This window comes from Microtus pennsylvanicus, chromosome 9 (genome assembly GCF_037038515.1).
Source record: "Microtus pennsylvanicus isolate mMicPen1 chromosome 9, mMicPen1.hap1, whole genome shotgun sequence".
Taxonomy (NCBI): Eukaryota; Metazoa; Chordata; class Mammalia; order Rodentia; family Cricetidae; genus Microtus; species Microtus pennsylvanicus.
Genome location: NC_134587.1, coordinates 78,567,821 through 78,580,581, shown reverse-complemented (window position 1 = coordinate 78,580,581; position 12,761 = coordinate 78,567,821). Strand labels below are relative to the sequence as shown.

Here is a 12,761-nt window from a genome sequence, read left to right as displayed (position 1 = left end):
CTGTCACATACCATGTATACTGGCTAGTTTTTTTGTCAACTTGTCACAAGCTAAAATCATATGAGAGGAATGAGCCTCAATTAAGAAAATACCTTCAAAAGATCATCTGTAACCAAAGCCTTAGGACAATTTCTTAGCGATCAATGAAAGAGGGTCCAGCCAATTATGCATGGGGCAATCCCTGGATGAGTGGTCCTGGGTCTTTTAAGAAAAAAGCTGAGGAAGCCATGGGGAACAAGCCAGTAAGCCTAAACCCTTCATGGCCTCTATATCAGCTCCTGCCTCCAGGTTTCGGCTTTGTCTGAGTTCCTGTTCTGACTTCCTTCAGTATGAACAGTGATATGAAAATAGAAATTCAATAAACCCTTTTCTCCCCAAGTTCTGATGGTCATTGTGTTTCATTATATAGTAAATATAACCAAGGCACCATGTGCTCCAGCATGGGTGAAGTCGATACAGAGAGGATTTATGGAAAAAATATATTTTCTAACATTACTACCTAGAAATAACTTTGTCATGTACATATCCCATTTATGTCATTTTAAAACTGAGTTTGTGGTGTACATGTAACGTAAACAATTGCAACTAAACTCTACTGGATCCTACGCATTTTGGTAAAACATTAACAAAGGGCAAAATATTTTAAAAAAATCTGGCATTCAAAATAAAAAGAGACCTAGTAGAGGCTAAAGAGATGACTTAGTGATTAATGCTGCTCTACCATAGAACATGAGTTTTACTTCCAACATTAACATAGTGACTCACAACTGTCTGAAACTACAGTCCCAAAGGATTTATCGCCATCTTCTGGCCTTTTTTGTCCTCCTTGGGCAACGGCTCAACCATGAAGTACAGACATAATCATACATGTAAAAAGAAGGAAATTTAGGATATTTTAAGTGACTTAATAATATTAAAATCCTAAAACAAAAATAAAATTAATGGGTTGCTATTCAATATTCCCTATTAGACAATACCAACTTTTGGTTGGTCTTTAAATAAGGTCTCTCCTTCGTGTCTTATCAAAGTGATCACACTCCCATACACAGCTACAGAAAACCCTTATATTATAGTTAAACAGAAGTAAAATATTTGTGTTTTCCTTTCATTACAAGATTATCAGAAATCCTTTCTATATTACATATTTTTATAAAATCTTCAAGAAAGGTTTTTTAACATAACGAAATGAAGTTTGAAGAGATAGGTTCCCCTTATTTAAAAATTATATTATAATGTCTCCTTGTATCAAATGTCATTAATATTAAGTAATATGCATATCTTTATGTTTCTTTGTGAGTTAAAATTTCACTGTAATCCAGTATCTTCAAAATTATTAATGTTTTCTATCACTTAAGAAATTTGTACTAAAGAGGAATTTAAATAACCAGGTACCATGAAGCACTAATTTTTACTTGAACTGATAATAATAGCTTTACTAATCAGACACTATGATACGAGTTGGTAATTGTGAAATAACAAATGTTATTGGCCACAAGTATTTAACAATAACCTTTCCTTAGAAAAAGGCACAAAATGTATGTCTAACCAACACACTAATTAAATGTCAATACTCACTGGTAGTGAAAGAGCTTACATGCAACTTGAAAATCCATCTTAGTTTTCTTACATTACTGGAAAACTAAATAATATTTTTAAAGATTTAAAAGAAAATTTTAACTCTGACTCATTAAGAGCTAAAATCAGGGCTATTTAAAAGTTAAACTGTAGTAATGATAACACATGACTGGTAAAGCCATTCTTGGTGCCCTGATACCATATCTATTGTGTGGAGTAAAAGTGGAAGGAGGTGAACTGTGGAAGGATCAGGCTAGACAGTGATGAAGGGTTCAAACATCCCCGTTCCCAGGTGCTTTCATACTGGAGGCGCAATGCTTTCTGCTACAGTAACTCTGAATGTAATTATCATCTCAAGCATCAGTTCCTCATCCATAAAATGTGAGAGTAATAATGCTAACATCTTTCTGAATATTCTGAGTTTGAAGTAATTGCTTTGAAGTAACTTGAGCTGGTCCACGTTCTCATGATGCCTGGCACATGGTAATGGAGCAGCATATGATGAAGGTTACTATGGATATTAGTGAGTGAATAAGCATCATGATGCTATGTGTTAGTGAAATTTCTTTTGCTCTTAAAGCATTTTCTGTGAAGACATTTTACACTTCCTTATCATTTTATCCTCCCTTTTCTTTCTCTAAAATGCATGTCACTATATCAAATAATTTGACCATTTAATATGTATCATATTAAATTCAATGTAATGAAAGTCGTTTGTCAGGTATTTCAAAGTACTTAAATAAAAAACAGTAGAACAAGAAAGAAAAATTTTGAAAACATTACACAGCAAATTATTTAAAAGTTAGAACTTTATCACAATTAAATTAATGTCGTATGATCTAATTCAGAACATGAGTATCAGTTTTGCAGTTGATGAGAATACACATTTGCAGTAATTCATTGATTCCTCAGTGCAGAGAGTGTTTTATTAGCGTTGCTTCTCATCATAGCTTCCAGGAATTTAATATTGTGCTGAGTGGCAGACAGAGGGAACTAGATCTGTGTCTCCTTTGTTACTGCCCACTCATGTTTCTAACGCATTTTATCTGTGTCGGTATCCATCTGTTTATACAATACATCCAGACCAAGAATAAGCATGTCTGCAACAGGATTGAGACCTCTAAGATCTAATTGACTTCCTGGCCACATCTTCTGGTAAAGTTAGAAGTAAAGAAACATGAGCATGCTGTGAGTTGAACTATTTTACTAAATCACAGATAGCCCTCAGCAGAACCTCCATGCCTTGAAGTGGCCATGAACGTTGAAATCTTGGCAATAGCTAATGAATGACAACAGAAGGGATGATTTTAGTTTGCAATTTCTAAGGTCTGTTGCCTATTGAGAAAGACTTCATTTTAGCCTTGGATCAGCTGAACACCCATAATCCTGCTGACCACTGTCCTGGAATGGACTCTCCATGGTGTGTGAAAATGAATGTTCATCCTAACTTCAGCTGAACACATCTGCAAGAATGCACTTTGTGTGGGTTGAAAAGCTCTCCAGGATCATGATTTTGTCACTGATAAGCAGTGCAGTGATTTGTTTCCTACAAAAGATGGAAGGGAGGCAGAGAGGAAGAGGAAAAAAAGAGAAAAGGAAAATATAGGACTTGGAGTGAATTGTGTGTATGTTTTGCAATTACTAATTGGTTGTCTTAGTTCCCCATTGCCAATATTTCAATTTCGTTTTTATGTAACTGTTCTTTATTTCTAATTTTAGAAGATAGAAGCTTGGAACCTTTTTCACTATCATCAAATCACGTGTTGGCTGAATGGTACTGGCTTTCTGAAAAAATCATACCTCTTCTTTTCCAGCTTCTAAATTCCTACTCCATGTTTTCTCTCATTTGTCTTTTTATTTTCTTTTCCTTTACATTTTTATGAAATTTTTATAGGATATATTTTATTATTCCCTTCCCACTCCCCAACTTCATATCCACCCTACCTCAAGTTCTCTCTCTGTTTCTTCTGTGTGTGTGTGTGTGTGTGTGTGAAGAAACAACAAAACATAAGAAAATAAAATCAAACAGTAAACATTAAGAGAAAAATTTCAAACCAAACTAAAAAATACAAACACAGAATTAGAGTTCATATCGTTCAACTTTGCCTGAGCATGTGGCCTGTATGGGGTAGGGATGACATGGTCATTTGTGATTTTCTAATCTCAGGGAAGATGAGAACGTTGTTCCCAATGCTTGTCTTGCATTGTTCGTTTTGAAAGTGACCGATTTAAAATGTTTGTGAAACTATTCAAAAAGCATACTAATAGACTTTTTAAAAACTAAAACATAAGGTTTCATTACAAATAACTTTTAGAATAACATTTATTTTCAGCTATTCATCTATCAAGAAGAGGAAGAGAGGGAGGATGAAAAATAGATACATTTAATTTTAATGTTATTTCTATTTCATTGAATGTGACTTTAGAGATGTATAAAAGATAATATCCTATCACACATCTTATACATTCATATGCATATGAATTAGCATAATACTATTTTTCTATAGTTTGTCATGTAAGTTCATGTTATATTTGAAGTGAGGCAAATAGAATTTTACTGTGCCCCAATAAATAATGACCAATTATTATAAATAACATTTCTAAAAAATTTACAATGCCTTATTTAGTTTTTGATTCATGTGAATACAATTTAAATTTATTTGAATGTTCAAATTGATTTAGTGTCTAACACATGAAAGCAATAAAAATTAGATTAAAATGATTTCTTATTTATTTCAAACACAGAACAGTTGCCTGTGAAATTTGACAAATATAGTAGTCTAACACTTGAGAGAATTCCTAATTGAAAGAAAATTAATATTTGGAATTTGATTTCCCAAGGTTATAGTGAGTACCTGACTTGAACAGTTTTGATCTGACACCTCTAAAGATGATTTTAGTGATTATTAACTATTGCCTAAGTCTGGGTCTTCAGTTTGATTCCATTGATCAGTTTCTCTGCTTCTGGGTCAATGTTGTGATTTTCGTTCTATATGTATCAGGACCACTTGAGGTTGGAGATGGTGATGCCTTCAGCAGTTTTTTATTAATCAGGATTGGATTGTTTTAGTTATACATAGTTTTTTATGTTTCTGTTTGAAGCTGAAAATTATCATTTCAAGATTTATGTTAGAATTTTGATGGGAATTACATTGAATCTGTAGATTTTTTTTGGTTGGATACCTATTTTTCTATATTACTAAAACCCATCTATGGCCATGGGTGGTCTTTCTATCTTCTTATATTTTCTTTAATTTCTTTCTTTATATCTTAAAGTTTTATCATATATGTCTTTCTCTTGCTTGACGATGCAATTTAGTTTATTTTATATTATTTGAGACCATTGTAAAAGGTGATTTTCCCTGATTTCTTTTTCAGTCAGTTTGTTCCTTTGTATATTGGAAGGCTTGTGTATTATGAGTTAACTTTGTAGCCTGCTACATTGTAAAAAGTTTTTATCAGCTGTAAGAGATTCCTGGTAGAATTTTTAGTTTTAGTCATGTATTTTGACTTTTTCCTTTTCAGATTATATCACATTGATCTTCAGTTTAGTATTGCTCTAGCTAAGACTTTAAGTACTATATTAAATAGATATGGATAAAGTATACAATCTTCCCTTGTTCCTGATTTTTGTGGAATTGATTTTTTTCCACTTAGGTTGATCTTGACAATGGGTTTGTTGTAAACTCACTTTATTATGTTAAGGTGTATCGCTTATATTGCTGATCTTTGTCATGAAGAGGTGTTGGATTTTGGCAAAGGCCTTTTGGGCATCTAAAAACATGATCATGTGGTTTTTGTCTTTCAGTTTATATAGTGGATTACCTTGACAGGTTTTTCTATGTTGAACCATCCCTTCATCTCTTGGATGGAGCCTACTTGATCAGGGTAGAAGATTTTGTTTGATGCATTCTTAAATTCAGCTTACAAGTATTTCTTTTCTGAGAAATTTTGTACAACGGCTCATAAGGGACATTAGTCTATAATTCATTCTTTGTGTTGGTTCCTTATGTGGTTTCGGTATCAGAATAACTATTTACAGGAAACAAATTGAGGAATGTCCCTTCTGTTTCTTTTTTGTAAAATACCTTGAGGAGCATTGGTTTTAACCCTTCTCTTGAGGCCTTAGAGAATTTGGCACTGAAACCACCTACACCTGGGCTTTATTTATTTTATTATTTGGTTGGTAGATTTTTTTACATTACTCTAATTTCATTAGAAGTTATAGGTCAGTTAAAATTGTTGATCTGATCTTGATTTAACTTTGGTAGGTCATATGTAAAGAGAAAATTAGCCATCTCTTTTAGATTTTTCCAATTTGGTGGAATATGAGTTTTTTTAAGATTGACGTTATGATTCTCTGGATTTTCTCAGTGCTTGTTCTTACGTTCCCCACCCCCATCTCTCATTGCGTTAATTTGGAATTTAATCCTTACTAACAAATGGTTTGGGTTGTTTTCTACTTTTGCTTTCACACATACAGATTCTGTACTGATAACAGTCTTGGAAGATAAATATTGTCATTCTTCTCTAATCATATTTCTGTCACCTTGCCTAGGAAATTTTCATAATCACACAGTAGTAGAGATTAGCATCTGAACTTTGTTCAGGGATAACTATCCTATCAGGATGTCACAGTCTGTACTGAAATGTCAGTCCCTCTCCCTGAGATATGTAAATCCGCATCTGGGGATATTCTCTCAAATACCACCCTCAGTCAAATCACAGAATTATTAGTTACCTTAGCTGAAATCATTATATTATCTTTTATTACCCATATTAAGGAATTTTCTATTTTCAGAATCAAAAGTATTAAAAGAATAAGTCCTTTAAACAAAGGAATGTTCTGAATTATTAAAAATCATGAAAAAAACAAGCGGTACGATTCCTACAGAGTTTTGCTTACATGGAGAACCATCTATTAAGGCTCAGAGATAGACGGATACTAATAGCTTCTAGTTCAGGAAGAAAATCTGTGATCCAGGAGCTTACTTACCATGGCAAATCACAAATAATTTTGCCTCTGAATCATAATGTTGGGGAAATAATATTTTAATCCTTGAAAATTGTCTTCCTCCATGACTCCACCTCCAGGTGTGCCTTACTATTTATTTTAAAAGATCATTAATTAAATCTCATCCCTTCCCTATGTCATCTGTTATTTTATATTTTAAGCCCTTGCTCTCATTTACCCTACAATGCCATTCCTGCACACAGAATTGACATGTTTTGTACATCCCTCCACAGTATGTAAGTCATATTTGTTCACATTTCAATGAAAAATTTTGAACTGCATTGTATCATTAACATAGCCCTCATGACTTTTATGAAAGAAGCATGATATTTTTATATCAAAATATATGAGGGAGACAGATCCAAAGTGAATAAGGCATACTCTGAAAAACGTCAACATTTGCATTAATTTTATTTTGCAAAGTGATTTTAATCATTATAACTTTAAAAGAAAAAAATCACTTCATTTTTAGAGCAAAGAACACTTTTTTTTTCTCACTCAAATTGCAGCAAAGCTCTAGAAGTCTGGACAATCAAACAGTCAGTAAGTGTGTTAGATCAGGTGTCACTCGACTATCTGAACAAGAGTATCTCTGACCTCTTCAGACAACAATGACCTCAGATAAACTCAACTATAATGAAATGAATTAAAGTGGCTCTCAGTTTTAGACAGAGCATTAACGCCACAGCAGTCCAAGTATCGTGGAGTTCTGCACAGCTCTCTGGTAGAGAGTGGCTAAGTGCTGTTTGAAACCTGTCTGTAAATGTCGAGCATTGTCTGCCCTGAGTTCACCATCAGCAGTTTCACCATGCCCTCGGAGATAGGGGAAATCTGAACTAAGTATTTCAGCCCATCCTGTTTCCTAAATCCACTTAGCTGTGAAATGAAGCAACGAAAGACATGGGCCTTTGTTCTTTGATTAGAGCAGAAGGTGACTTGTCTACATCTAAAGCAGTAATAAGAATCTTAAAATTAGTTAACACGGAGTATTCAAATCCACCTTCTTTGGCTCATTTTTCTCTGTCTTGTAGTCCTTTTCCGAAGTTACATTTTTCATTGACTTGAACGTGTTTTCAGTTGAGGGAAGAATATTACATGGAATCAGATGAAAGCCACTGTGTATGTGTGTGTTTGCTTATCCTAACTGCTTGTCCCTGCTGTCTCCAGGAACTGAAGGAGCAGTATTTGGGCATTCTGTGGAAACACCTCACATCAGAGCAGAGCCATCCCAAGACCTCAGGTAAGTACTTCTTGTACTGTGGCATAGTTCCCCTCACTATTGAACACCGTTGACACTTGAACAAGCAACATATGGTGCTAGTGCTATCAACTTGTACAAAAAAGAACCTCCCCTTACTAATTACCACCTTTTACACATGAAAAAGTAAATCAACATTCCATGACTTCATAGTAGTCAGGTATTTGAAGTCTAGATAATGAGTCATTCTAACTTTTCCATTTCCGCCAAACAAATGATACGAACACAAAAATACATGTACTAATGAGAGTTGAGAAAATGAAAAAGACGGTCATCAAGAAAGTATAGAGGAGTACTGGTTACATTAGGTATCCTGGGAAATCAGATATAGATGATAGATAGATAGATAGATAGATAGATAGATAGATAGATAGATAGATAGATAGATAGATAAACAGGAATAAAGGGAATGGAGGAAGAAAGACCATGAGAGAATATCAATGGATCAAGTCATGTGAAGTAGGTGGTACACAGAGACAAAGTAACACTGCAAGAAACATCTAGAAGTGATTTGTCCTGACATGGTACCTCGGTATAATATTCCCAGTAATGCACTCTGTCTAAGGAAAGAATATTCATAACTACTGCACAGATATTCTTAATTCAACAAATAAATTAACATTTGATGGAACAAGATGGATTACTTAATTTCTATTAGAAAAATTACACTCCAAAATGCATCTGCTACAGTGGGTTTATAAAAGGCAACAATAAGGGCACAAAATTACATATTAAAATAATTATTGTTAGCTGCACCAGAGATAGGATTTCTTGAGAAAACTGAGTAAGATTTTAAATAAACAGGCATGTGATTCCTACTTCAGAAAGATATCCTATACAGAAAGAGTCCTTGTAATACTCACAAGACAGTGTGAGTGCACCGAACAGCATCTGTAAAGAGGCTAATCATGTCTCAGTGTATGACTGAATCCCCAGTGTTGTGGGAGAAGGGGTGTGGTGGAAAACTAGAAGATAGGAAGATCCTATGACTTCCTGGCCATCGGCCTATTATAGATTCAAAAAGAGAGTCTGTCTCAGAGGAATAACACTCAGTGTGCTTCTCTGGCTTCCGCACACATGTGTAGACAAATGTGTATATGTCAGCACACACATGCGCACATGTAGATGAACAGTATATACGCTACCAACACAAAAACAAAATACACATTCATACACAAAGATGCAGACACACACATTTTATTTCATAAAAATCATTGTTCTCTTTTGGCATTTAATAAACACAGAAATGGTTGAAAATGGAAAATAGAGGTGACTTTTTTTAAAGCTGAAAATAGATTTTTCTCTCATATAATACATCTCAACCACAGCCTCCCACCGTCCCCAGCCACCCCTCTTACCTAGATTCACGCAAACCCTATTTCCTATCGGGGTAAGAGCAGGCCTCTAAGAGATGTCAACCAAACAGAATGAAACAAGATATAGTAAGACAAGGGGAAAGGCCTCATATTGAGACTTTACAAAGCAATCCAATAGGAAGAAGAGACTGAAGAGCAGGGGAAAGAGTCAGAGATGCACCTGCTCCCACTGTTAAGAGCCTCACAGAAACACCAAGCTAACAGCTGTAGCATATCATGCAAAGAACCTGATGCAGACCCATACAGGTCCCTTGCTTGCCACTTCAGTATCTGTGAACCCCATTTAGTTGATTCAGTGGTCATGTTCTCATGGTATTCTCCACCTCCTTTGACCCCTACAGTCTTTCCTCCCAGTCTTTTATAAGGTTCCTAGATCTCAGAGGGGAGAGATTCAATGGAGACCTCCAATTTATTCAATTTACTCTCTCTCTCTCTCTCTCTCTCTCTCTCTCTCTCTCTCTCTCTCTCTCTCTCTCTCTTCCTCCATGACTGGCTGTGCATCTCTGCATTGGCTCCCAGGCTCCCATCTACATTCCTGGCTTGCAGGACCCACATGCCCTCTGCATATTCTTAACATCATAACAGAAAACAATGTATCTCGTGTGTAGTAGTGTGATAGGTAGTTGTCGGTTTTAATGATTGTAACAAAATGCCTTTAAATAACATGGCAGTGACTAAATTAATGTTATCTAAAAATAGAGTCTCCTTGGAATACATATGGATGGCATCAATGCCAATTGTTGCAGACTGGTCTAAATGTAGCTTCCAAATACAGTAAGTCCACGTTATCTGTGTATGTCACATATAAACACAGCTGACCTCTACAAGTTTGGAGCAGAATGCTTTCAAGGGATGAATTTGAGGGAGAAGGGGGGATTGAGAAGATGTTGGCCAATATATGTTAAGCTATACTTGAGATACTCAGGTGTGTCCCTTTTCAAAGCAGGTGGCTCACAAATAATGATATTTGAGAGCTAGAGGAAATGACTTGCAGTTTCCAGCAGGAAGGAGCTGTGAAGGCTTTGTAAGATAGCTGCGTTCAATCTGATCTCAGCAATGCACAATGTATGCTATCCATATTTTCAGTATTCTGGGAAGATACATGTTTTCTTTCCATTTAAATGTTGAATTAATTTAACTTCAGCATTCAACAGTATGTGCAAAATTAAGATATACCTAAATATAAACTGCATATATTAGAAGAGACTAATTCATTCATATTGATTTCTGAGTCCTAAGATAATCATTTTGGCTCTATAATTTTTGTAATTATGTGTATGTTGTATCATCCAATTATAGTCTATCACTATAGGAATAGCACTACATATGACTTTAGGTGCCCCCAGATGTCTCAACATTTGCAAGTGTAAGTGAGAAGTAAAACATAGCTAGTATATGGTGTTTCTAATTTTTTTTCTATTCTGATCATCTGTTACTTTAACACCGAATAGGCATGACTTATCATCTAATGCTAAAATAGTCTGACTGCTCCCAAGATGAGTGTTTCTAATTTAAATTGTAAAACTGGAGTAGAAACAAAGTACAGTGATAATTGGGCTATTTAGTTATTCATCTGTGTACTCAAATCTGAAACAGAGTGTCTGAGATCTTGACATACATTCCTGACAATTTTCAACAGGAAGTGCTTTTAACTGATGCAATGTTTACCAGGCAAGTGAAATCTTTTGGGCTGAGTAAATAAAGCAGTACAGAGTCATGAGTCTGTTCTCAAGAATAAGTCTTGATAAGATACAATAGAGAATAAATAACTGTTTTTGGAAATGTAAATTTGTATGGCTTATTCAACAGATTTTTATGAGTATTTAATATCTTCTGATTCCTGTACTAGGTTTCATGGAAATTTCAAATGTATTTGCAGTGCTTATTTCTGTTACTTTGAAGATAGTATTTCTGCACATTGGGGTCTTCTATAGCCAAAAATACTATTAAGTAAGCAAAGTTCTTATGAAAGTATATATGCAATACTATAAAAGCAATATTATATATGCATATGTGCACATTTATTTAATATTAACATGTTATATGTACTCAAAAAAACATATACACACATGTGCACATTTGTGTATGATGTTTCGGCTTGCTAGGCTAAATGTCAAATTGCCAAAAAAATTTCCAAAATTCTTAATGGTTTTCCACCAAAGTGATTATTGTCAGTGGCTGTCTAGTGTCAGCAATCATACTGATTCAAGTCATTGCAGAGGGAACATGCTGACGTTGCCTTTCTGTTCTGTTTGCTCTTATCCAAGAGGTCACAATATGAGATGCTTTCATGCAATTATCCAACAACTGTGTTTAATTCCTGACATGTTCACATATTCTGTAAGTACTGGGAGATTTTTTTTCAAATGTCCTGGTACCAGCTATTTCTGTTGCATCATTCATCATGTTGCAGATATTATTTCACAGTCCATTATATATTCATCACTGGTGCTAATTTTGAAAGTACATTTTAATTTAATATTATCAAACATATTTTTAAATATTCACTACTCACCATACACTTTGGCCTGTGACACTTTCACTCTCTCCAACCACAAAAATCAAAAAGCCTTATGATTTCAATTTCTATATGGTAGAGACTAAAGCTAACTTTTCTGTATAGATATCCAGTTATCCCAGGATTATCTGTTGTAATAATTCTCTGAATAACTTCATTGCCCTCGTCAAGGTGAGATAATTGTACAAGAAATCTGTTTATGAAATACGTTTTCCTTCGCTGTATCAATTGTGGTGTGCTGTCAGCTCTGTCCCGCTTACTGCAGCTTTGCCGGAAGTTGTTCAGGTTTCTAATATTGTGCTTAGTCAAGATCACTTTGGGTACTTAGGGATCCTTGCACCTGCGACATAACCCAGAGATAAAACAACTAGCATAATACCTAAGTAGGTTTTAGGTAACACACAGATAATTAGAACATCTAATTTTTAGTATGAGTGTAATAATTATGGTTTAACTGTACAGTAATATTCCAGTATTAGAAGTTAGTTTATAATACACTACTATAATTATATGGCTAACCCATTATTAGAGAAGGGAAATCTAACTACATATTATGAGAGCTGTATCATTTAGTTTTTAAAAATGCTGTAAACTATGAGTACATTGACTGATCACCAGAAAGTTCAGCAGCAGCTGACCTTTGAAGCATTCATAGTTTCTTACTCTAATACCTGTGAAAAATTCACTCATTAGATTGGTTTCCTTTTGCACACAGTAATTTGGTTTCAGTAGTTTATACTTCAGTTTCCTCCTTTATTTCTCTTTGGGAGTAATTGGCTTGATGATATAATTTCCATCTACATGTCTTTCTATGTGAATTTCTACCCTGAATTTATATTTTAGCTCCTAGAAGCACCAGCTTCTAAAAGTTCCTGGGAGATATTAATATGAATGAAATGCATAATTATACAGTGCCCATTTTATTTTGATAAGCTGACATGACTAGTTTTAATGCTATTACTTCAAATCCTGAAAACTTTGTCTAAATCTATCTGTTCAATAATGTACAATGAGGACTCA

The 12,761-nt window shown here is 34.6% G+C and overlaps 1 protein-coding gene across 2 annotated transcripts in view; it reads left to right on the top strand.

The window, feature by feature from the left end:
* Positions 1–12,761, top strand: part of Sgcz (sarcoglycan zeta) — an 825,698-nt gene that overhangs the window by 805,078 nt on the left and 7,859 nt on the right. For both annotated transcript variants that reach the window (XM_075986547.1, XM_075986548.1), the window contains exon 6: positions 7,757–7,829. In XM_075986547.1, coding sequence (XP_075842662.1) covers positions 7,757–7,829 — 73 coding nt within the window. The remainder of the gene's footprint in view (positions 1–7,756; positions 7,830–12,761) is intronic.